At 41.6% G+C, this 27,151-nt stretch overlaps 1 protein-coding gene across 1 annotated transcript; it reads right to left on the minus strand.

Moving 5' to 3' along the window:
* Positions 1–22,138: 22,138 nt before the first annotated feature.
* Positions 22,139–26,831, minus strand: fgf5 (fibroblast growth factor 5). Its single transcript, XM_069922888.1, has 3 exons — positions 26,667–26,831; positions 25,237–25,340; positions 22,139–22,773 (listed from the first exon to the last, which is right to left on the minus strand). The coding sequence occupies exons 2-3, from the start codon at positions 25,264–25,266 to the stop codon at positions 22,423–22,425; spliced, it is 381 nt and encodes a 126-aa protein (XP_069778989.1). The 5' UTR covers positions 25,267–25,340; positions 26,667–26,831; the 3' UTR covers positions 22,139–22,422.
* Positions 26,832–27,151: the final 320 nt, after the last annotated feature.

Genomic DNA, 27,151 nt, shown 5'->3' on the forward strand with positions numbered 1-27,151 from the left:
TGATCTGCCGCTGAGACTGTCTTAGGGCCAGCTGTGGCTGCATCGCAGCAATGTGGTCCTGGACAGTCTGTCTGGGACGCCTGTCTGCAGTTGTTGGCGTGGGTTGGGTGGATGCGGGGAAACGAGTCTGGCATGGTTGGGGCTGGAGTCAGAGGCCTTGGTTCTGATGCATTGTGGGTGATTATAGGTGAGGTGGGTGTGGGGTGATCGGTAATGGTCTGTGGAACCCCTGAGGGTGCCAAATCCCCAATAGAGACTGTGTCCCCGTCAGGGTACGCCACATAGGTGTTTTGGGGGTTGGCATGGAGGAGGTGGACCCTTTCGACCAGTGGGTTGGACTTGTGATTCCTCGCATCCTTCCAGAGTAGGACCTGGGGACATCAGCCAGGCCAGTAGCATGGTCCTTATTGCAGACTTCCTGGGGAAGGAAAAAAATACTTTCATGTGGAGTGACATTGGTGGTGGCACATAAGAGAGATCTGATGGAGTGGTGTGCCTCAGGGAGGACATCTTGGCAGAGGGAGGCTGCAAGGCCTCTAGACCACAGGGCTAAGAGGATAACCTTCCAGACTGTCCATTCCTTCGGGGGTTGTAGCTGGTGGTTCTGCTCATGATAATGCTTCTGGCCTGGAGGTATTGGCACAGCTCATCACTCATAAAGGATATCTACTGGTCGCTATGGATATAGCAGGGAAATCCAAAGAGTGAAGAGGCTGTGTAGGGCCTTGATGACTGTGGCAGCTGTCATGTCTGGGCAGGGGATGGTGAACAGAAAGTGTGAGGACTCGTCGATGATGTTGAGGAAGTGCACATTGCTGTCAGGCATTCAAAGAGACAGATGGCCTTTACCAGCTGCGCTTTGTTTGGATGATAGGAATGTGGTTTGCATTCTGCGCAGACCTGGCAGTTTCTGGTCATAGTCATGATTTCCTTGATAGATTAAGGCAGATTGTGGGCTTTGATAAAGTGGAAGAATCTGGTGACTACAGAGTGGCAGAGATCATTGTAAAGGGCTTGTAAGTGGTCAATTTGTGCGCTGGTACATGTTGCGTGGGATAGAGCATCTGGGGGCTCATTGAGTGTCCCAGGCTGGTACAAGATATCATAATTGTCCACCTCAATATCTTGTCATTTTTGATTTTACTTCGTTGCTGTTCTTATTTTTTTTTTTTTTTTTTCGCACTGTGAACCATATCAACCAAAAGATGTACAAACGTGTCTCATTAAATTTACACAGTGGTCTTTTCTCCCCTTCCCCCCCCCCCACTTTCCCTCCATCCCCTCTACCCACCCCCCTCCAATACCCATAAATATTCAACATATACAATACAATAGAACCATAAAACAATATATTCACACAAAGGAAAATAAATAAGAAAAATGCATCATCTATTTTTACACACTGAATCTAGTCGTTTTGTCTTCTTATCATTTTCATTCTCATTTTAGGGGATGGAGGATGTAAGCAAGCTCTCTCTGATATGTTCCATGTATGGTTCCCAAATTTGTTAAAACATTGTGACTTTATTTTTTAAATTATATGGTTTTTTTTTCTAATGGAATACATTTATTCATTTCCAAGTACCATTGCTGAATACTCATGCTCTCTTCCATTTTCCAAGTTGACATTATACATTTTTTTTGCTATTGCTAAGGCTATCATAATGAATTTTTTCTTTACACTTTATCCAATTTAAGGCCTAATTCTCTACTTCTTATGTTTCTTTAAAGAAATATCTCTTTTTTTTGGTATGTTACTTTTTGTAATTTTATTAGTAGCTGATTTAATTCTTCCCAAAACATATTTACTTTCGTACATGCCCAAGTTGCATGTAATGTTGTTCCCATTTCCTTCTTACAGCGAAAACATCTATCTAATGTTGAATCCCATTTTTTAAATTTTTGAGGAGTGATATGTACCCTGTGTAACCAATTCTACTGTATCACGCATAACCTTGTGTTTATTGTATTCTTCATAATTCCAGAACATAAGTTCCCATACTTCATTTTTATCTTTATTTTTAGATCCTTTTCCCACTTCTGCTAAGGTTTATAGTTTATTTCATTTTCCTTATCTTGGAGCTTAATGTACATGTTGGTTATAAATCTTTTGATTATCATTGTGTCTGTAATCATGTATTCAAAGCTGCTACCTTCAGGTAATCTCAAGCTGTTTTCCAATTTATCCTTTAATTAAGCTTTCAATTGATGATATGCAAACATTGTACCATGAGGTATTCCATATTTGTACTTCAACTGTTCAAATGTTAATAAATTATTTCCCAAAAAACAGTTTTCTATTCTTTTGATTCCTTTTCTCTCTCATTCTCTAAAGGAAAGCTTGTCTATTGTAAAAGGGATTAGCAGATTTTGCATCAATAGTAATTTTGGTATTTGATAATTCATTTTTTTCCTTTCTAAGTGGATCTTCTTCCATGTATTAAATAAATGATGCAGTACTGGTGAGTTGTTATATTGCACCAGGTTTTCATCCCACTTATAAAGTATATGTTCCACTACATTTTCCCCTATTTTATCTAGTCCTATCTTAGTCCAGTCTGGTTTTTCCCTTGTCTGGTAAAAATCTGATAAATACCTCAATTGTGCTGCTCTATAATAATTTCTAAAATTTGGTAACTGTAAACCACCTTTTTTTTTTAAACTTTATTTAAAATTTTATGACATGAATAAAATAAAAATTACATTTAAAGAAATAATAAAAAATAAGATAATAAAAATTAGAATACTACATCATTAAACTACACAAATTAACCCCCCCAATAATTATAACCCAAGATTAATCATCTAATTTAAAATTAGTCCAACCCTCCCCCAAAATAAAGAGTGAAGAATTAATTAACAATGTTATAAGTAAAATAGAAAAAAGCCCCACTTACAAAAAAAGGATAAAACTTAACAACAAAATAAATTACTAACAACAAAAAAAATATCAATACTAAAATAATACCCTTAAACATATATTTAAATCAAACATAATACATGTATTTAACAAATGAAATCCACTTTAAAACTAAGTTCAAATATTAAAATCATATATCAACCACATATCTGTTATACAAAAAAATCATAATTAATAATACATAAATACAGAATTTCCATTAATACCAAGTTTCCTTTATAATTCATCGAGAGAACAAAAACATCCCTTAGAAAAACAATCAGATAAACTTTTTATTCCCTTCCCCTCCCCTTATATAAAAAAAAGAAAAAAAGAAAAAAAAGTTCAAACTCATAAAATTCTCCATATTCTTCATTTATAACATCTTCAAAATTCTCTATCGAAATTAACTTAATTTTATTAAACTCTTCTCCCTCAATGTATTTGTACTTAATTTTCTTCTTTTTCTTCTTATCACTTTTCCCCTCATCTTCCTCTTCATCTAATTCAACATCCTTAATTTTTGATTTATTATCTTCTGTGACATCATCCTCTTAAAAAAGAAAAAAGAGAGAAAAAACCTTCTAATTCCCTCTCAATTACAATCAGAAAACAAAAAGAGTTAAAAAAATTATTTATTAAAAAAAAATAATTTAAAAAACCCTTCACTTCTTAACCCAAAAATTAAAAAGAAAAAAAACACAGGTCGGAGGTCACAACTACCTCCTCCTGTTTAAACCGCCCAAAGCGGTAACTCCCCCAAAATATTGGGTGTGATATAACTCACAGGTAGCTGATGACTTCTGGAAACTAGTGCCCACCCAGTTCCCTCTCCCAACTCCCATTTCATTAAACTATCATCATTATTTAAACTATTTAAACTCTTCTCAAAAAAAAGATAAAAGATTTATTTTTTTTAAATCAACGTTACCACTTCGGTCACCATTGCTTCCATTTCTTTTAAAAAACTGGATTCCACCTTACATCTCTACTCTCTTTGGAGACCTTGAAGGACTACATCGTTCCTGAAACTGCATGATTGGTAGAGACTGAGCAAAGTCCATAACCTCTTTAGGATTGTCAAAGAACTTTGGTTAATTTCCATCCTAAAAAATCTTCAGTACCGCAGAATACCTGAATGTTGTCTTATGTCTTTTTTTCCACAACCGTTCTTTCACAGAATTAAATTCGCGTTGTTGAAACATAATTTCTTGACTCAAATCTTGATAGAAGAAAACAGGATTATTCTGAACCATCAGAGGAGATCTATTTTGCTGGGCATTTCTAATAGCCGTACGTAAAATTGTCTCTCTGACACAATAGTTTAAACAACGGATCAAAACAGATCTTGGTTTCTGTCCTGAAAAAGATTTTCTTCTTAAAACTCTATAAGCACCTTCCAGTATTAAACCTTCAGGGAATATATCCTGTCCTAAAATTCATGGAATCCATTCAGTAAAAAATTTTCTTGGATCTGGTCCTTCTATGCCTTCTGGCAAACCAACAATTTTCACGTTGTTCCGTCTAGATTGATTCTCCAAATAATCAACCTTTTTTGCTAAATTTTTATTTTGGATCTGCAATGTTTCAATTATTCTATTTTCATCTTGCAGTTGATCCTGTGCATCGACTAAACCTTGATCACACATTTCAAATCTTTCAATGGTTTCAAGCTTAAAAGCTCCATTAATAACTTCCGCCATCGCATTAATCTTGGAAATAAACAGGTTCACAAAATTAGCTAAGTGACTCGATACAGAATATATCTTATCTTCAAGATCCTTAGCAGACATTTCAACAGAAGTAGATTCAGGCATAATGGGGTCTTTCTGTTCCTTAGAGACCATGGGATCTTCTGTCCCTTCCCTTAATTTAGTATCTTTTCTAGCAGTTTGACTTTGTATAAAAATCCCTCTCAAAATCCCCCCAGCAATGCCAGGAGACTGAAGATCAGGGTTATCTTTAAGCCAAATCTCTTTAATCATCTTCACTGAATCAATGTCTGGAAAAACCGTTGTAATTGAAGATGCATTTTGCAGCGCCACCACTGTAGCAGTCGAATGACAGCTCTTTAACTCTCCAGCTGGTGGCGCCCCAGCTGATTCAACTGTCAAAGTCTCAGTAACAGCACTCACAGTGGCCATTGTGTGAAATACTGGCACCCGTCCAGCCCTTTGTTCTGAAAGCTGTTGAGTGCGACCTTCAGAGAGCCTCACCAGCTTAAAACAGAGTTTCAATGCCGAACTCTGTACGTCTTCCTCTGGATCCATTCTACGCTGAGTCCTGGCTTCTTGTAAACAAGTAGGCTCAGACAATTTTGAAAAATGTAGTTTTTTAACAGTCTGTTGATGTTTTGTTTTACCCTTTTTTTTGCATATAAACCATTAGGCACTAATCCAACACCTCTTATTATTTATAAACTTTTAAAAGAACTTTAACAGGCACTTAAAGACAAAACAATAAATCAGAGTCAGGAGAGGTCTGGAAGGCACGTCTGTTCCCTACGCCATCTTGCCACACCCCCCAACTGTAAACCACCTTGATTAAACCTCTCTGTTAATTGATCTAATGCTACCCTTGGATTACTCCCTTTCCACAAGGATTTCCTTATTATTCTCTTTAGTTCATTAAAGAATTTTTCTGTTAAGGGAATTGGTAATGTTTGAAATAAGTATTGTATCCTTGGGAAGACATTCATTTTAATGCAATTTACCCTCCCTATCAACGTTAGCGGTAATTCTTTCCAATGTTCTAAATCTTCCTGCTATTTCTTTATTAGTGGCTGATAATTTAGTTCGTACAAATGGCTTAAGTTATTATCTAACCTGATCCCTAGGTATCGGATTGCTTGTGCTTGCCATTTAAATGGTGATTCTTTTTTAAATTCTGTATAGTCTGCAATACTCATTGGCATCACTTCACTTTTATTTGCATTGATCTTGTACCCCGATATTTCTCGATACTCCTTCAATTTCTTATGTAATTCTTTTACTGATATTTCTGGTTCTGTTGGGTATACTATGATGTCATCTGCAAATAAGCAGATTTTATACTCCCTCTCCTTTATTTTTATCCCTTTTATTTTATTTTCTATTCTTATCAGTTCTGTCAAAGGTTATATTGCTAAGGCGAACAATGAGGGGGATAGTGGACATCCCTATCTAGTTGACCTACTTAATTTAAAGTGACTCAATACATATCCATTTACTGTTGCCTTTGCCAATGGTCCATTATACAATGCTTTAATCCAATATATATATTTTTCTGGTAGATTGAACTTCTGTAATACTTTAAATAAGTAATTCCACTCTACTCTGTGAAAGGCTTTTTCTGCATCTAGAGCAACAGCCACTGTTGGTTTCTTATTTCCTTGAACTGTGTGGATTAGATTAATACGTTTGTAGACATTGTCCACTGTTCATTTTTTCTTAATAAATCCAATTTAATCTTGTTTTACTATTTTAGGTACACAATTGGCCAATCTGTTTGCTAATAATTTCGCTATTATCTTATAGTTTGAGCTAAGTAGATATATTGGTCTATATGATGCTGGTGTTAGTGGATCCTTCCCTGTCTTTGGTATTACTGTAATTATTGCTGTCTTACATGAATCTGGCAAGTTTTGTGTTTCTTCTATCTGGTTCATTACTTCCAGGAGAGGAGGAATTGATAACTCTTTAAATAGTTTATAGAATTCTATTGGAAATCCATCCTCTCCTGGTGTTTTATTGTTCAGCAGCTTCTTTAATATATCCTGTACTATTTCAAATGGTTTTATTAGTTTGTTTTGTTCCTCTTCTTGCAATCACGGCAGTTCAATTTTAGCAAAAAATTCCTCTATTTTATCATCTTTCCCCTTATTCTCAGTTTGATACACTTGTTCATAATTTTTCATTAATTTCTGTTGAATTATATGTAATTTGTTTGTCCTTTTTCCTTGATGCCAGTATTGTTCTTTTAGCTTGTTCTGTTTTAAGTTGCCAGGTTAATATTTTATGTGTTTTTTTTTCTCCCAGTTCATAATATTTTGCTTTATTTTCCATTATGTTCTTCTCCACCTTGTATGTTTGTAATGTTTCGTATTTTACTTTTTTGTCTGCCAATTCTCTCCTTTTCATTATATCATCCCTTTTTACAAATTCCTTTTCTATACTTACTATTTCCCGATTGTAATCCTTTTTCATCTTAGACACATAACTTATTATCTGCCCTCTAATGAAGGCTTTCATTGTGTCCCATAATATAAATTTGTCTTTCACTGATCCTGTGTTTATTTCAAAAAATGTTTTAATTTGGCGTTCAATAAACTCCCTAAATTCCTGTCTTTTAAGTAGCATGGAGTTTAACCTCCATCTATATGTTCTTGATGGGATGTCCTCCAGTTCTATTGCTAATAATAGGGGGTGAATGATCTGATAGTAGTTTAGCTTTATACTCAGTTTTCCTAACTCTCCCTTGAATATGGGCTGACAACAAAAATATATCAATCCTTGAGTAAGTTTTGTCCCTACTCAAATAATATGAAAATTCCTTCTCTCTTGGGTGTTGCCTCCTCCATATATCCATGTTTCATTTCCTGCATTGATTTAACCATAAATGTGGCTACTTTATTCTTTTTCTTGTCTTTTGTCCAGTTTTATCTAACATTGGGTCCAAATTAAGGTTAAAATCCCCTCCTATCAATATATTTCCTTGTGTGTCTGCAATTTTCAAAAAAATATCCTGCATAAACTCTTGATCCTCCTCGTTAGGTGTGTATATATTGAGCAAATTCCAAAATTCTGAGTATATCTGACACTTGATCATTGCATACCTCCCTGCCAGAACTATTATTTTCTCCTCTATTTTGGTTGGTACATTTTTGTTAACTAGTATTGCTACACCTCTAGCTTTTGAATTATAGGATGCTGCCATTCCGTGTCCTACCCAGTCTCTCTTTAGTTTGTTATGTTCCACTTCAGTTAGATGCGTTTCCTGCACAAATGCTATATCTATTTTTTTTATTCTTCAATAAATTTAGTAGCCTCTTTCTTTTAATTTGGTTATGTATTGAATTAATGTTTATAGTCATATAGTTCAACATGGCCACCTTATATCTTGCATACATCTCTTTTCCACCTCTTTGCCACCTCCATCCCCCATTTCCCCATTTTCATCTCTTAGATTTCTCTTATTACACTTAACATACGACAACACATTTAAGACAAAGTATCCCCGCAGTTACCACATCCACTAATACCTTAACCCCAAAAGTCCCCCCCCTTTCTGTATTGCCCCATACCCCTTGCCAGGCAACCACAACTCCCCTTTTCATTTGGGTTGCGATCTTGTTCGCAGCGTCAACTAATTTTGCAGTGATGGTTATTCCCTCTCCACGCAGCCCTCTCCAGAAAACACTTAAAAAAAAACATATAACAAAGCTCTCTCTTCTTTTTTTCTCCCCTTACTCTCTTCCTTCTCTTCTCTTTTCCCTCTTTAGTTCTTTACATATACATTGTTTTTTCATCTTTATATATACTTTATCACCGTTCTTCATTCTTGTTACATCTCTTCATCTCTTCTCCTGTCCTGCAAACATTCTGCTAATTCTTGCACTTTCTCTGGATCCGAGAACAGTCTGTTTTGCTCCCTGGGTATAAATATTTTAAGCACGGCTGGATGTCTTAATATGAATTTGTAACCTTTTTTCCATAAAGTTGATATCGCTGTATTAAATTCCTTTCTTCTCTTTAAGAGTTCAAAACTTATGTCTGGGTAAAAAAATATTTATTGACCCTTGTATTACAATGGTTTATTATCTTCTCTAATTTTATTCATTGCCTGTTCCAGTATATTTTCTCTTGTCATGTATCTCAAATATTTTACTAAGATGAATCTTGGTTTTTGATGTGCCTGTGGTTTTGGAGCTAATGCTCTGTGTGCCCTTTCTATTTCCATTTCTTGCTGCATTTCTGTCATTCCCAGGACCTTCGGAATCCATCCTTTTATAAATTCCTTCATGTCTATGCCTTCTTCACCCTCCTTCAGGCCCACTATTTTTATATTGTTTCGTCAACTATAATTTTCCAACATATCAATTTTCTGAGATAACAGCTCTTGTGTCTCTTTAATTTTTTTGTCACTTTCTTCCAGTTTTTCTCTTCAGTCATTTACTTCCATTTCTAAAGCCGTTTCCCACTCTTCCACATTCTCTACTCTTTTCCCTATTTCTGTCATGACCAGTTCTAACCTTTGCATTTTATCTTCTGCTCTTTTCATTTTCCTTTTAATTGCATTAAACTCTAATGACAACCATTCTTTTAGTGACCTAATTTGTTCTTCAAAAAATACTTTATCTATATTCTGTTCATCAGTTTTACCTTTTATTTCTCTTTGTCCATCAGTTTTACCTTCTATTTCTCTGTGAAGATCTTGGTCTTCTTCTTCCTCTTCTTCTGTGTCTGTATGTGTGTGTTGTGTCTTCTTCTCCATGTCTGTGTCTCTTCTGGTTTTCCTGATGAGCTGCTTGTATCTCTTTGTCGGGCCTCTTCTTGCTGGGCCTCTTATTGTTGTTCCTCCCCGCTTGGGGCTGCTCATCTGTTTTGCTTCTTGATGACATTGGTCTTCTTGTTGATCTTCCCTCCATCTGTCTTCCACGTCGGTTTTGTTGCACCCACTTCTGCTGTCTTCCTTGTCCTCCAGCTGAGAGCCCTGGTGTCAGGCATCCCTCAGCTGCTCTGTCTGTGACAGCCCACTCCTCTGCTGAGCCCCCCTCCCGCTGGTGTCCTCTTTCTCCTCTGATCGCGCAGTGGCGCACTTTTGTTTGGCTCCGAGAGCCATTTTTGTAGTGCACCGGCTGGTGGGTCGCGACTTTATAGGGCAGGTATTGACCTCAAGGGTCGGGCACTCCTCATCACCACAGCATCCTGTTCCTTCCTGCTGGTAAGGGTTTCGGCAACTTTTTTTACTTTTTTTCCAGCTGTTCTTACTTTCTTCTTCTTGGAAGCCATCTTCTTTCTCTTCTCTGTATCTTTATCTTCTATTTCTTGTACACTATTTTTGTTATCCTTTGCTTTTTCCAAACTTTTTTTTCCTATTTTCCTGGAGAGGACTGGTTTTCCCGACTGGCCACTACTCCATCATGTGACTCCTCCCGTCGCTGTTCAACACGAAAGGCACCGCCCATTGGTCAGTCAGCAAGGTAAATCATTTGCCAACTAGATAGTGTCTCCAATGCTGGACTGCCTCGACAATGGCTTGGGCCTCTTTCTCGATAGAGGAGGGTCGAATTATGGGGCCATGGAGAGTGTGGGAAAAGAAGGCAGTGGGTCTGCCCGCCTGATGCCAGGGAAAGGAGATAGATTTAACGAGGGAGCAGGCTGTGTCCACATAATTGGGGACCCACTGGGCATAGTGGGAAAAGAAGCCCGGGCAACTTTTTAGGGCTTTGAGTCTGTAGGGATACACATGCAATTGGGGTCAGGGTCAATGAGTCCGTTCTCCACGATGCAGATAAGGATGGCAAGGCAGGTTGGGCAAAATATGCATTTAGCCTTTTTGTATGTGAGGTTAAGGAGCTTGTGTTCTGGAGGAATTCTTGGAGGTGGGCGTCATGGCCGCAAATGGTGAAGTTGTCCAGATAAGGGAATGTGGCCTGCAGCTCATACTGGTCTACCATTCAGTCCTTCTCCCACTGGAAGACTAAGACCCCATTGGTGATGCTAAAGAGAACACACAGGAAATTGTGGTGGTCCTCCAGGCAGATGGGGAGGTGATGGTATATAGACTTCAGGTCGATGGTGGAGAAAACCCAATATTGCGCAATTTGGTTTCCTATATCGAATATGTGAGAAAGAGGGTACATGTCCAGCTGTGTGTATCTGTTAATGGTCTGACTGTAGTCAATGACCATCCTGTTTTTCTCCCCATGCCTCACCACCACCACTTGGGCTTTCCATGGACTGGTGCTGGCTTCAATGACCCCCTCATTGAGTAGCTGTTGCACCATGAAGCTAATGAAGGCCTTGTCCCCAGCATTCTACTGCCTATTTTTGGTGGCAATGGGTTTACAGTTGGGGATAAGATTAGTGAACAGCAATGGAGGGGTGATGAGTGTTCAGAATTCACAAGTTGTGTGCCATATGCCATCTTGGCTGAGAATGATGGGGGAAGAAACTGGGGAGGGGGGTTTCGCTGGTGAAGTTCAGTGAGTGATTTAAGAATTGCTGGTTACAGACAGTGAGGGGGAGGCTGCAGGATGGGGACTATTGTACTCCATTGTCATGCTTTTAAGGTGGCATTGGAAGTCCAGTCCTAGTACCACGGCAGCGTAAAGCTGTAATATCACCAGGAGATTAAAGTCCTCATAGACAGTGCCCCATATAGTTAGGGTCACAACACAGTAGCTGTGGACATCAGCCTTTTGGGACTTCAAGGCCAAGAAGACTTTGTGACTCACTGGCTTAACCGCGAGGGAGTAATGCTGCAACGTGTCTGGGTGAATGAACCTCTCTGTGCTCCAACTATCAAAAAGACAGCCTGTCACGAGGCTGTTTACCTGGATGTCCATCATCAATCTGGCAAGCAGGTGAGGACTACCTTGATCTAGCGTGATGGAGACCAGTATCAGTTCACTGCCTGTAGCTGCGGTGGAGAGTTTGTGCATTTAGTCACAAGATGGCGGCCCCCAAGGCTTGCACACAATGCTACTGGTCTCAAAGATGGTGGCATCAAAGATGGCAGCCCCCACGGTCTGCACGCACTGCTGCTGGGTTGAGATGGCTTGGACTTGCGTACTTTCACATAGTGCTTCTTCTTCCTGTAGTTGGACCAGACCACATATTTCACTGGGTAGCAGTCCCTCAGGTGCTTGCTCAGGCCGCAGAAGTAGCACTTCGAGTGCTCACAGAGTACAGAAGCTGTGGTCAGGTCATTGGCGGGATGTGTCGATAGCGGTGTTAGGTACTCACAGAGTAAGGCGCTTGCAATTGGATCAATGGCAGTTCGTGGCTGTGGCAGCATGTCCCAGAATGGCGGCGCCTGGGCCAACCATGAGGTGAACTCACCATGAAAATTGAACTCACCTTGCTCCAACAGTCTCTGACGGATGTAGAAGGTCCTAATGCCTATGACATGCGCATCTCTAATCAAGTCCTCCAGTTTCACTGAGGCTGTCATAGCCTTGCAATCGCAGGCTTGTCTGAGAATTCATAAGGCCTGGAGGTACTCAGCACTTGATTCTACAGGTCGCTGTTTTCAAATGGCCAGGAGGTGTCTCTCATATACCTTGCTCACCTTCTTCAGGTACTGGCCTTTCACCTCTGAGTGCAACGCGATGTCCCTGGTCATTGAGTAAACCAGGGACCTGGCCTGGAAGTGTAGTACCTGCAGCTTGTCATTCTCTGATCGGACGATGGCAGTTGATGCCTGCAGGAATGCTTCGAAATAACGCAGCCAGAGTTCAAAGTTGGAGGCTTCAGGCGATTCAGGGTTGATTTCCAACTTCTCTGGCTTCAGGGTCTGCTCCATTGTCAAAATTTATTGCTAATAAAATTGAGGCACCATCATTAACTCCAAAAGACTGGAAGTTATGTAAAACTGATGGGCTTTTATTAGCAACAGAATGGAGGCACGCCCATGCTAGTCTACAGCCCTGAACTGGGGAGGGTGTTGTGGAGCAGTCCCATTTATTCAGAAGTCTGTGGGAGGAGCCACACGTTCAGTTGGCCATTGGGCATACCCAAACAGTTAAACAATGGTTTACCACAAGTGGCCAACATCATAAATGATCCCCGTTGCCCTGATCACAATCTATTTTTGCTGCTATCTACAGGTAGAAGGTACAGAAGCCTGAAGTCCAGCACCTCTAGCTTTAACAACTTGTTTTTTTTTCCCAAACAGCTATCAGGTTCTTGAATCTCCCCTGTACTACCCAACACCTGACTATAAACTACTCGCGGGCCACAAAATAAAATCTGACTGCATTTCTAAAATGTCTCTTTTTTTTCAATAATTGTAACTCTGATTTTTTGTCTAGCCTTTCATACTTATTACATTGCTGGCCAACTATTGTCGGAAACTGACGTGAGAGGCATCAGAAACCGAGTACAAATGAAAATCGGCAGCAAAACATTTTTAGGTCAGTTGAAATAACACAATGTGTCAGCGTCATTATGCATTTAAACATGCTAAATTCAATAAAAATTAATTTAATTTTTTTCCAACTTCCTACGCGATACAGCAAATCTGAAATTATCTTTATGTTCAGCTTGAAGTTGTCTATAATAATCCCCAATGTTTTTCAGGAAGCAAACCTTTTGAAAAAAATGTGTTGTCCAGTGCTATTTCTGCTCTCTAACCACTCCTCAGTCCACACAAGTATATTGACCCAAATCCCATACTAAATCCTTGAGTAATAATCTTCTGTTCACCAAATCCATCCTGTGGTGGAGGCCAAAAGAATCTGACCAGGTGAGCACACCAAAAGTGCTGGCAGGAAGGTGGTGCTAGTTGTGAAGAGAGAGAAAGAAGTGGCTTTGGTGGCAGAGGCCAGTGGAACCAGGTAGAGCCCAGGAGAGAGGGGACCGGACTGGAGCCAGGACAGTTACGGGACTAGTGACGTCAGTGCCAGTTCATGCTGGATTCCCATCAAGAAGCCACTTTTATTTTTGATTAAGGTTTTAACCTGGATTTGTTTGCTATGTTAAATTTACATGATAAATCTTGTTATTGTTTTCTGTTAACATTAATTTTGTGGATCCCAAATGGCACCAGAGCGTGGCAACTTTTTGCAAGCTTCTAGTATGGCAGGGGAAAAAAACTTTTCACTCTTTCTCTGGAACAATGAGCAATTCAATTCATACATTAGCTGCTTTTTTTACCTTGCGATCTTCAACTTCAAAGCACTCTGATGGATTCTTCAAACATGTTTTCCCCTTTTATAAAATTATGCTAACTCTTCCAATTTTGTAATTCTAGTACCTAACATTTTACCTCCTGATGCTCTTAGACTAACCAGCTAATGGTTCCTATTTTATTCTTTCCCTTCTTCACTGAATGGTAGGTTTTCATTTTTGCCTCAATCCATTAAGACTATCCTAGAATCCAACAATATCTTCAAGATAAAAAATTATTCTTTTGGTATTTAACTATTTCAGAATCAAGAGTATCAGGACCCAAGTGATTTGTGATCCCTTTAAATAATGCAAATTACTTTTTCTCACATCAAATGGACCATTCGTTTGTCTTATGTCTACATGTCAGAAATGAATTAATTGTTCAAATCTCAATCATTTCTTTATTTCCAATTATATTTCTCTTGAGTCTGCTTCGAAGAGCATCACTTTTTTTAAATATCTTTCTTACATTAAAAACTATTGCGATTTTTTAAAACGTTAAATTGGATCCTCTCATTTTCTGTTCTCTCAATTTTTTTCACCATTTGCACTGAGTCCCAGCTTGTAAAATCGTCCCACAGCTGCAATCACAAAGGTTCAATACTGACTACCCATCTTACCCATGTGGAGTCATCATGTTCTCCTTGTGACTGTGGTTTTCTTCACCCATCAGCTGTGCTGGTTTCCTCCTACATTCCAAATGTACACATGGTAACAAGTTAATTGGCTTCCATAAACTTAACCATTTATCTAGAACCTGGAGAGAGTTGATGCAAGTGCATGGAGAACGGTGACAGTGAATTAGAAGGGAAAACCGATTGGTCTGTGAACTGACATGGACTCAGTGAGCCAAATACCCTTCAATATTGCAATGAAATATATCCATATTTACTGATTTAACCACACCACTTCCCCTCCCCCTGCCCAATTTTCTTGTATATGAAACTATTTACCAACATCAGAAGCATTTTTTTTCAAAATGAATATTAACCTTAGCTTTTCTACATGGGCATAGCTCTATTATTTGCACAGTGAAGTTTTTATTGAATTTGAAAGATTCAGATATATATAGCATTAATGATAATGTGGCGCTTTGAGGAGCTGAAGTAAATCACTGCCACCACACCAATGGTCATTAATGACTGATTTTATTCAAATTCAGCACGCCCCTTTAAGGGCAGCATCAGCTCAGTCACCTGGTGCATTGTGACATCATAATCGCTGCCCAGGGTGGGCGCTGGAAGGGATGCTGGAGTCAGAGAGAAACCCCTGATGATGCCATTTCCCCATGGCTGCCCCGCCATTAGGCTGTGCGCTGCCACACAACCACCCCCCCTCCCCCCAGAACCAGCTACGTGTCCTGTTGCTTGGGCGGCTGGCCCCGCCGTTTGGGCACGGCCGCCTGGACCAGTTGAGATAAGTCTAGGTGGGCTGCTTTCAAACGGTCCATGGTAAACAATTACTCCCTACCCCCCATATCCAAAGTAAAAGTTCTACCCGACAACCGGAGAACCTTGTACGGCCCCTCGTAAGGCCGTTGCAGTAGTGCTATCTGTGGTCCCCCTCTGACAAAGATGAATTGTGCCACATTGAGTACTTTGGGCTGATGAGATGGTTGGGTGCTGTGGTGCGACGGTGGCAGTGGGGTCAGGTTGCCCAGGCATTTACAGAGGTCAGCGAGCTGCTCACCTTCGCTGTGCACGGCCTCCGCTTGCAGGCCGAAGAATTCCCCTGGCAGGGAGAGTGGTGTGCCATAGACCATTTCAGCTGACGAGGCTTGTAGGTCCTACTTGGGCACCGTTCTGATTCCAAGGAGGACCCAGGGTAACTCGTCCACCCAGTCGGGCCGGAAAGCCTGGTCATCAGGGCGGACTTTAGGTGGCGATGGAACCTCTCTACTAACCCGTTAGACTGCGGGTGGTAGGCCATGGTGTGGTGCAGTGTTACCCTAAAAGCCTCGCCAGCTGCAACCATAGGGCGGAGGTAAATTGAGCACCCCTGTCGCGCTGAAATGAGCGATCCATTGGCCAACCAGGGCTCTAGCACGTCTCTGCCGATGATTCACAGACCGGGATGGCTTCCAGCCACCTGGTAGCTCTGTCTACTATGGTGAATAGGTACCATGACTCCCTGGACACCGGCAAAGGGCCCACGACGTCTACGTGATATGTTGGAACCTTTGTGGTGCCAGGTCAAAATATTGGACATGGGCCAAATTTGTGGACTTTGGAGGTCTGGCATTGGATGCAGTTCCAGGCTAGAGCTGCGACCTCCTTCTTGAGGCCGTGCCAGATGACTTGCTGAGCCACCATGTGGACAGTAGTCTTTACTGAGGGGTGGGCGAGATCGTGGATGGAACTGACGACCCTAGCCTTCCAGTCCTGTGGAACTACTGGGCATGGTGAGCCAGTGGAGGTATCGCAGAGCAATGGCTGGGTGTAATCAGGGATGCAGATATCGTCAAGCTGGAGCCCTGATACTGCGGTGTGGAGAGCCTGGGTTTCAGCGTCGCGCTTTTAGGCCTGTGCGAGCTGTGAGTAGTCAAGACCAGGAGCTAGTGTGCTGATGGCCAGGTGGGAGAGTGCATCAGTGACTATGTTGTCCTTACCCACCCTGTGTCAGATGTCTGTTGTGAATTCCAAGACGTAGGACAGGTGGAGTTGTTGCCTGGCTGACCACAGGTCCTTGGCCATCAATAGTGCTTGAGTGAGGGGCTTGTGGTCAGTAAAGATGATAAAAGTCCTGCCCTCTAGGAAATATCGAAAATGGCGGATGGCCAGGTATAGCACCAGGAGCTCCCAGTCGAACGCACTGATACTGCGTTTGGAAGGCTGCAAATGCCTGCTGAAAAAGGATAGCAGGTGCCACTGCCTGTTCAGCCACTGCTCGAGCACCCCTCCGACCACCGTGGCAGAAGCATTGACCGATAATGCCGTGTGTGCTTCCGGCCGCGGGTGCACTAACAATGTCTCCTCAGCAAGGGCCCGCTTCCTCACTGCGAAAGCCTCATCTGCCTCCCTCGACCAGGCCAAGGTCTTCTCCTTCGTCGCTATCAGCGCAAACAGAGGGCGCATGATGCGGGCAGTATTGGGGATGAATCGATGGTAAAAGTTCACCATCCCCACAAATTCCTGTAGCCCTTTGAGGGAGGAGGGCTTGGGGAAATGTTGCCACCTTCCCCAGTGTCAGAGCTGCCCCAGACACTGTGATGGTGTGCCCCAGGAACTGCAAAGTTTGTTTCCTGAACTGGCATTTGGCATTGTTGACCGTGAGGCCAAATTCTGCCAGCTGGGAGAACAGGGTACAGAGATGGGCCTTTTGCTCTTTGCTAGTGCTGCTAGCTACCAGGATGTCATCTAGGTAGTTAAAGACAAAGTCCAAATCCCTACCCACTGCGTCCATGAGGCACTGGAATGTCTGGGTGGCATTCTTCAGGCCGAACAGAATGTAGGGAAACTCTAACAGGCCGAAGGGGGTTATAATGGCGGTCTTTCCAATATCATCGGGGTGGACCGGGATCTGGTGGTATCCATGCACCAGATCGACCTTTGAAAAGAACTGCGTGCCGTGGAGGTTGGCCATGAAATCTTGGATATGGGGGCTGGGTACCTGTCTGGAGTCATGGCATCGTTCAGCCATCTGTAGTCTCCACAGGGCCTCCAACCTCCCGATGACTTCGGGACCATGTGTAGCGGTGCCAACCAAGTGTTGTTTGATCGCTGAACGATGACCAACTCCTGGAGTCTGGAGAATTCCTCCTTGACTTGCTTCAGTTTCTCTGGAGGCAGCCGTCTAGCCCTGGCATGGAACGGGGAGCCTTGTGTGGAGACATGATGGAATACTCCGTGTCAGGGGAAGCGATGTCGAAGCGAGGCTCCAGGTTGGCAGGGAACTCACTGAGGATCCTGGCGAATTCATCTTCAGCAGTGGCGACTGTGGCGATCTCCGACCTGGCGTCATCTGCCGTGCGGAAGGTGCGGGCGTTGAGCATCCTCCTCCCCCTCACATCCACCAGCAGGCTGTGAGCCCTTACGAAGTCAGCCCCCAAAAGCGCCGTGCTCACCGAGGCCAGGATGAAACTCCAAGTGAACTCCTCTTCCCCAATCTGTATCTGTACCCTATGAGTGCTAAAGATTGTGATTGTAGAGCCATTGGCAGCCCAAAGGGTTGGATTGGGGGTTCAAGTCTGTGTTTCCAGCACTGTGGGGGGTGGGGGGGAGAGAAGGATGCTCAGTTCAGCCCCTATGTCGACTAGGAACCGGCGGACTGTGGATCTCTCTTGGATGTAGAGGAGGCTGTTCACGTGGACAACCGGCAAAGCCGTCAATGCCGGTTGGCCTGGCTGTTTCCCGGTAATCACAGGGCTGGCGGCACTTGCAGGCTTTAGACCCCAGCACTGATGGTAGAAGCACCACAATGACTGGGCTTCTCGGGATTGCCCTTGGGGGAATCTTCCTGATGGCGGGACACTGGCTTGGAGACCTGGCTGAGTGCTGCCTCATTTTCCTGCTTAGCTCGCCAGAGGGCATTCACCCAGGGTGCTGCCTTGCGGTGGTCAGAGAAGTCCTCTTCAGACAGATGGAGCCGAATGTCTTCTGGCAACTGTTCTAGAAAGATCTATCTGAAGAGGAAGCATGGCTCATGATCCTCTGCCAGGGCCAGCATCTCGTCCATGAGGGCTGAGGGGCTGCAGTCCCCCAACCCATCTAGATGTAAGAGTCTGGATGCATGCTGCTGGGATGAGAGGCCAAACTTCCCCAGAGGCAGATTCTTGAGGGCTGTGTACTTTTTGGTTGCTGGTGGCCTATGGATGTTATCGTCCACCCTCATCGCCATGTCCTGATCGAGGGCGCCCACATCATAGTAAAACTTGGTGGTATCAGCCGTGATGTTGCGGAGGTGGAATTGTGCCTCCGCTTAGCCGAACCACATCCATGGGCGATGTGACCAGAAAGGGGGACGTTTGAGGGCTACCACGTTAACCTCTGCCATGTTCATCGTTGGTTGGGACAAGAAGGTCATCTGAGCCCGTCAGGGTCACCAATATTGCGCTCTGAGGAGCTGAAGTAAATCACTGCCACCACACCAATGGTCGTTAACAACTTATTTTATTCAAATTCAGTGTGCCCCTTTAAGGGCAACATGAGCTCAGTCACCTGGTGCATTGTGATGTCATAATCGCTGCCCAGTCGCGCGCTGGAAGGGATGCTGGAGTTAAGAAGAAACCCCTGACGACGCCATCTCCTAATGGCTGCCCCGCTACGTGGCCATACAAGCGGGGCCAGTTGACCATTAGGCTGTGTGCCGCCACAATATATAATTTTTCTATCAACCATCCATTTTATACTTTGTATTTCTGTCATTGTCTTTGGATAAAGAGTGATTACCAAAATTTCAGATGTAATAACCAAAATGTAGTCTATACTGTGATCATATTAGCCAGATAATCACTGACTCAAACATTACTAAATAACACAGTACGAGACAGCATGCTTCTTGGAGGCATATTCTTCCTTCCAGAGGTCCAAGTTCAATCCAGATTATGATACTCCTGTGCAAAATTTATAACTGCAGGATTTCTCTGGATACTTTCGTTTCCTCTCACCTTCCAAATACATACTGGTAGGTTAATTAGCTGTAAATATTTGGTTCATGTTAATGAGAGAAAAAAAATCAAAGAATTTATGGAGCATGGGTGAGAGGTTGAATGGGAATTGAGAAATGATACTTCTTTAGGGGCCAGAATGGACTTGACAGGCCAACTTACCTCCTTCTATGCATTGATAGAATTTAAAGTAGCCAGGCCTGAGCTGATTTATTTATACACATTACTAGTGTAGATAATGCGGCAGATCCTGTTCTTCCTACAATGCTGAAGCAGCATTAATGAAGATGGGTGCTTAGAATCAGTGGGCCAAGGTGTTTCGATGTGATTCTGGAAGTATATATTTCAGTAATCTTGCTACATGGTTCATGATTTATTGATATGTGCTAAGCTGATATCAAGGTTTAGAGTTAGGGCATTGTACCCACAAGTATTAATTGCTATTTCTTAGCGCTTTCCATTCTGAATTTAAAGCCAGTATTCTCTGGATTAATAGCCAGTATTAATACCAAATTGAATCCTGGGTTTCATAAATTTATAAATGGCCAAAAAGATTACGTTAAGCCTTTATAAAAGATATTTTAAACCAGTATGGAGTATTGAGTCTAATTCTGATCAAAATACTTAAGGAAATATTTGGTTGTCGCAGAGTGGGGAGAAAAGTACTAGAATTCTTCCTGAAGTAGAGATTCCAGCAATGAAGTTAGGCTGGAAAATCTGGGTGGTTGTTCTTCGTGGAAAGCAGACTGCAAGGAGAATGGATACGGTGGCATATGATCAAGAAGATTTTATTCATCAGGGATTAGAAAACAAGCTCCTTCCATCAGCAGATAGTTTAAATTTAATTTTAGACGCACAGCACGGTAGCAGGCCATTTCAGTCCATGACTCCATGCCGCCCAATTTACACCCAATTAACCTACAACCCCCAGTGCATTTCAAATGGTGGGAGGAAACCAGAGCCCATGGGGAAAACCCATGCAGATACAGGGAGAATGTAAGAACTCCTTAGAGACAGCATGGGATTCGAACCCCAGATCTGATCGCTGGTGTTGTAAAGGCATTCCGCGAACCATTACACCAACTATGCCACCCCAAACTCAAAAATAGAGATTTAAAGTATTTGGCAAAATATGAAAATTTTCCCCATCTTACTTTTCTCTGTCCTTTGTCTTTGTAACACTGTACCTTGTACTTTTTGACTTACTGTAACATTACACTCTGCACTTTTGTTTTAATATTGTCCTGCCTCCTGTTTTTAACTATGGATTGATTTGCCTGGCGAGCACACAAAACGAAGCTCTTCACTGTATCGTGGTGCACATGACAGTAAACAATTCAATTTTTTAAAAACATAGTCTCGAATACAGAACTGATGAACACATGAAACATTTACCTATTCTCTTTCCATCAATGCTGCCCCAAACAACCGAGTACTTCATCATACTCTTTTTTTTAGAGATTTGCCAATTACTTACTAAATTTGCTTAAAGACAAAATTAGTGAAGGCGAGAGCCTGATTGTTGAGGTGCCAGGTCAGTGATCTGGTATTCCAATTGCGTACAGGGTTGTACTTACTGCCCTTTCCTTTGCTCAGTTCAACTCCAATAGCTTGGACTACAAGCTGCAGAGAAAGAGTGAACATTCTAAACACAGGAAAGACAAATAAAAAGAGAACAGACCACTTTTATCGCTGGTCTCAAAATAGATATCGTTCAATGAAAATTTAAAAAATCATTGAAATTTATTAATAATCATTAATAATTTTCTGTGCATTCATATTCATGATTTTTTTTGCAGTATACTGCCATAAAATCAGACAGCTCATGAGAAAATATACATTCCAGCTTTATATATCTTAACCAATCAGACAACATTCAACAATACACTTTCTTAATTAGATGATCACAACATAATAATGAAAGGCATGACTGTAAACAAAACTAATAGCAATACATTTGTATATCTTTTTGACACATTATTTAAAGTCATGCAATAAAGAATGCATGCACATTAAACGAATCTTGCCTCGATGTGTGTTATATGCAAATCCATCAGTCACCGATCCCCCAAGTGCAGCTGAAGCATGCAAACTCTCCGAACAAAGTGTCCTTAGATAAAATAACCCATTTGTTTTAATGCAATGTCTACCGCAGGAATCATTTACCTTTCAGATACGAGTCCCGAAGGGGGGATGGGGGTGGGGGTATTTTTTTTTCCCTCTGCCAGTGTTTCTGCCGACAGTCTGTGATGATAGTCCGTATCGTTGATGCCTGCCACTTGATCTATCTAGAGGCAGACTCTGACTCCCAGAAGCCTATGTATTTTTCTCTGTAAAACCAAGCTGTCTCTTCCTTTCGGGTCTGTAAGAAGTGGAATGCGAGGATCATGAGAGGGATATTTGAAACATCCAAGTGATGGCTTGATTGACGGTCTCCCATCCATCCTTCCACCTGTTCCTTCCAGGGAAGGCGTGCTCAGGGGTCGTGCGCCCTGAGTATAATCATTGGTGCATGTGCTTTCCAAACAAGTATCAAATGAAGATAAACAATACCAATGATGTCCATGTTACAGAGTGGAGACAAATAATTAAGAGAAAAAATTGAACAGCATAAAAAAAATGAAGGATTTGATATTTCAAAACGTAATCAATTATTCTGCCAGTGGCAAAGAAAGCAAAGTTGCTATTTTTTTAAAGCACGTTTTCCTCGAAGAAATACACCAAAAGAAAATATAATTTTTCAATGAAAACTAATGCACATTGAAGTCTCCACCAAGTTAACGCTTGAACACAAACCGGGACATATGATTCCACCAAAAGAAAGAAATTATTTTTCTTTGTATGCCGAGTTGAATCTCGCATCTGCAATGTTGATACCGCATCTTCTCATAACAATGAAAAACCTTCAGTTCACACTGCCAGAACCTGACGTAGACTATAGGTTTCGTGGATGGCATGCCTTACTGGGGAAGTCCAGTGACCCTCGTTGATTCACCAAAGTCTCTAACCCTGAAGCAAATAAAAGGAGCGAAAACCACCCACTGCTATCCAAAACGAAATTTTGGTCTATATTTGACAACGTTCACATATTTCCTACTAGCGCTTACAGAAGGAGGCGACTTGGGTGGTTTCGATGATGTTTTCTTCTCTGGAATCTTTCGAGTAATTTTGAAAGTCTTTTCTTTTTCAGACTGTTTGAATCTTGGAAGAAAATGTGTCGAAATGTGCTGAGGTTTCACCCGAGGGCTATTCCCCTTTTTAACTTTGCCACATTTATTTAAAGCCACGTACCACTCTCGGCTACCGTTCTCGCTTCTGTAAGTGGCCGAGGCGTAAGTGTTGTAGCTGTTCTCCTGATACCGCTCCTTGAAATTGCACTCAGCCGTAAACTTCGTCTACAAAAGGAACAACACAAACACAGAGCCTTCGTTAAGATATCTCAGCATTGCAATGATACTAGTTTTTTTTTAAATACCAGCAGAGAAACAAGCCTGTGGGCCCTAATATGCCGCTCTCTATCAATAATCTCCCCTCGGTTTACTATTTTAGCCTCTAACTTCTTTCTCCGAAAATAATTTAACTGGCTTTTACTTAAATGTATCTTTGAGAGCGAGCTAGCCTACCAACAACTTTTAAGTTTACAATGAATATAAAGAATTCTGGAAATATCCGATAAGTAAGTAAACATCTGTGGAGAGAAACACAGTGAACATTTCAGGTCGATGATCTTTCATCAGAACCCAGGAATGCAATTGTAACAAGCTCAAGGATTCCAGGACAATCGTCTGCTTCGGCATGTCTTCCTCATAAGATTACTGAAGAATTTCAAACCAGAAGCTCTTTGCAGTAAAATCATACAGAGAGTGGGGTGGGGGGGTGGATGATTTAAAATGAAACCGTGGCCAAACTCCCAATTTCAGCATATGTATTTCTCGAAAAATATTCAACGTAGATATGGTTTTGTTCAAATGTAACAATGCGGGAAAGCATGCATTAGCGCATCAGGCAATGCCTTGAGGAAAATGCCTCAGTGGCAGTAGCGGGTATTTTTTTTGTGTAATCTTGGAACAATTTAATAGATATCAGAAATTACATCCATACAAGCTCCTCGAACACCCGTCCCAGTCTTCTTTTGAAACTTTTTGAATTAGCAATGAAATTCCAGAAGGCAGGCAACAAATATTAATGACGACTATTGCCTGCCAATTTCTAGTCACTTCCAAAAATGCGTTAAAAATCGAAATTCTGACGACATTTTGCAGTTTAGGTTTTGTCGTTGTTGGTCAAAATTAAAAAGGGAAGTTATCTTAAATTTCTATACGAAATTGTCGTTCCGTGACATATCCCATTTCCACGCTGGAGGCGGTTAAAATTGCAATTAATGTGAAGTGAATAATATTTCAGCATTTCAAAATGTGTCAAATCCTCCAGAGGAATTAAAAGAAAATCTCTTCTGCGCGGCGGTTGATAATTGCTAGGACACGTAAATGCTGGAATACAATATCCTTGGAACCCACTTACTGATTTAATTACGTTGCCATCTGTATTTTGTAAAAAAAAGACTGATGTCAGGCGACTAGGCAAGATAAAGGAAAGAAGAAACGGAGCAGTGTTACATCTCAATGCAGGGATTGGCTGAGCAAAATTGCAGAATTGGTTGTACTTTTATCTCAGTTCAACTGAATGTGGACAGATTGAATTCTACAAAGTCCTCAACTGACTGACGGGCGCAAGATTCACTAGGTTCTTCCGAAACTTATTTAACAATCACAAAACTTCATCCAAGCATGACCAGTAGGCAGTCGCGTGTCATTGATCATTGATTGCATTAATTTTAGTTGGCCCACAGAAGGCAATTTGGGTGAAATGTCGATTCGTAGGCTTAAAATCCCCAACACAACTTAATTTCTTTCGGAGCATTGACAATGTTGTAACTGGTAAATACATTGGATCATTACCGAGATAGCGTTTCGCAAAGTGACGCTGTGCCACATGAAAACAAATCTCTCGTATACTTAAAGTTTGAAGCTTAGTCGGCGTACTAAATTTGTCAATTTCAACATGAGACAATATGAACAGATTATTTACGATTACAACATATCTGCATTTGGATAATTCGAAAGCGAACTGCGTGTGCAGAATGCAATTTCATTTGGCATTTTTCAACTGAAATGCAACGTGAGGGATGAATTTCTGAAAATACTTGGTAGATATTTGTAATTTGAAAGACAATAGTGAGTGACAGGGTAACATCGCATTCCATTGCGAGATGGTTCCCGGCGTTTTGTTTATATTTGAAACTACATATCTTGTCGTGCTCCTTATGCAATCAGATGTTTTCCTAATAAGAAAATCTTGCAGCTTCTCTCTCGTAGCCAATTACGAATTGGTTTTAAGATTTTACATCGGTTGATCACAGCATCGGAAAGAAAACTTTGTAAATAAGGAAGGGGTGAATCTTGATTTCCTTGCAATCAACAACACCGGGCAAAATCCATGTTTCTGGAAGCCTGCTTTAGCATCAGATCTTATTTATACAAGATACTGTATAACACAGTGAAATTTAGCAATAACCGGGGAACGATTTGGCCGTGGTCAACAGAAAAACTCTTCACTTTAATTCTTTTGCGTGACGTTTAAAAGGTTCATCGTGGAATGTTAAAACGATCGGCTCTTCCGACGCTTTCATGAATCTAACTCTCGACTTGAACAATTCATTTACAAATGAGCGACTGGACGCACGGAAAAGATTTGTGCAATTCACATCCAACATTGTAAGGTGCACAGACATTGGAGGGAAATCTATCTTCCCGGTCTTGTACAAATGTAAGCGCTTTCGACTTCTTGTAAATACTCACGGTTGCGTGGAGTTTCCCTTTTTTACTCATCGCTAAAAATCGGTTGCTAAAAATCCCACGAATTCCCACTATCCCCTGAGATACGGCGAATATTTCCAAAATACCTAGGAGTGAAAGATATTTTAATGTCAGGATTCTATAGTTTACTCCCTGGCTGCTTCGAGGAAGGATGAAAGCAATCTTCCTTTGTTTAAAGCTCTTTTCAACAATTACATTTAATGGCGGGGGCGGGGTTCCCTTGTATCTAATAGGTCAGTAACTCTTTGAGGTTGTGACATACGAAAACCGATCTGCACTATATAGAATGCTATATTTTAATTATTGCATGACATTGTTAGTTATTCTTTATGACATTGACACGATGAGCTTGCAGATCAGAAGGCTTCACAGTTTGTTTTTAAATTAAAGATAATTGCTTAGAAAATGAAAACTATTGTGTTCCAGAGTTTCGACCCGAAACGTCGACTGTCCATTTTCCTCCACAGATACTGCTGAGTTCCAGCCGACGTGATTGTTTTTTTTTGGGGGGGGGGGTATAAATTCAAACACGCGGTCTCTTGTGTCTCCATTTTTGAGCTTTATGGGTATCATAAATTCAGAACTGTCTTAATTCCAGATATTAACTAACCAGACCGACCACATCATAATCGGACTCAATCACTCGAAGCACTCCGTTCCCTTTAGCCTGCACCTGTTCTAGACATACTTGGCAGTTTAACGTGACCACAGGCCAGACAACCTGTCCCCGGAATCACTAATCACCAAATCGATCTTCATAACAAAAATAGCTCTGCAAACATCCGCCATTTCCAGTTAAGTAGAGATGAACAATAATAATTACCCGCATATGGCGCTGCGAGATATCACGGATTCCATTTCTATAAATATTACGTATTTTTCCATAACATTATATTAGAACCGACAAAATCATGTCGATGTGTATTTAATTAAAACATTTAACCGATTATTGCCTTGCACAAGTCTGGCCATGCTTAATTGCGCGTATCCTATGATGACCTCCAAAACTCCCAATGCTTTGATCGTTGCTTACAACAGACGACTGGCAGCGAGAAGTGGTTACAAGACACGACCACGAGCATACATACTTTCTGTTAAATTTCCCCATAGAAACTTGCAACCCATAGACCATATTGTGTTATTTATGATTGACTGTGTTGGGGGGGGGGGGGTCCGTTACCATGTGAACTTATTTAGAACAAACACTTACTGAACAGATTGGCTTCATGCGAGCCACTGACTTTGCCATCAGGCTGAATCTGTAAATGAAAACCAATTCCAACTCTACAATAGAGTCTTCCAGTGCGCGGCCCAGACCTATTCCATTGGTACATGTTCCTTAGTGATCTACGGTTCTGAATGGCTGAAGAGCTCCCGTTTGCAGTGCCCTGGGGTGATTCTGCGGACACTACCTGCTCGATGTAGCCCGAAGCGAAGCGGACAGCTTGATCCAGAAGGAGAAGGACGAGGAAGTGGAGGCGCATTCTTCCAGCAAATCTCTCCGGAGTGCTCGCTATTAGGACAATGCCCGCATTTTGGCGATCCTCTGCTCCATGCACAGTCGACCGTTTGTGGCGTGTTCGCCAGACATTTCCATGCAAAAGCCACTGCTGGCACGGGGATATTTATAACGCAAATGATCTCATTGCGAGATGCATGCCTGTGATCTGAACGACGGGTTCTCATCCTGCAGTCGCCAAAGAAGGGGCATGATCGCGTCCAATGTGAAATGTGCAGCGTGCTCGTTCAGAAACAGTGGCATCAATGGGATCCAACTTGCCAGGACGCCATCTGCACAGACATCGCGCACGAAGCGGATTTGAATCGCAGGAGAAAACCTACAAATAATTCATAACAACCAGAAATGGGCCCCACAGGGGACAACAGAATGAGTCAT

This window comes from Narcine bancroftii, chromosome 3 (assembly GCF_036971445.1).
Source record: "Narcine bancroftii isolate sNarBan1 chromosome 3, sNarBan1.hap1, whole genome shotgun sequence".
NCBI classification, from domain to species: Eukaryota; Metazoa; Chordata; class Chondrichthyes; order Torpediniformes; family Narcinidae; genus Narcine; species Narcine bancroftii.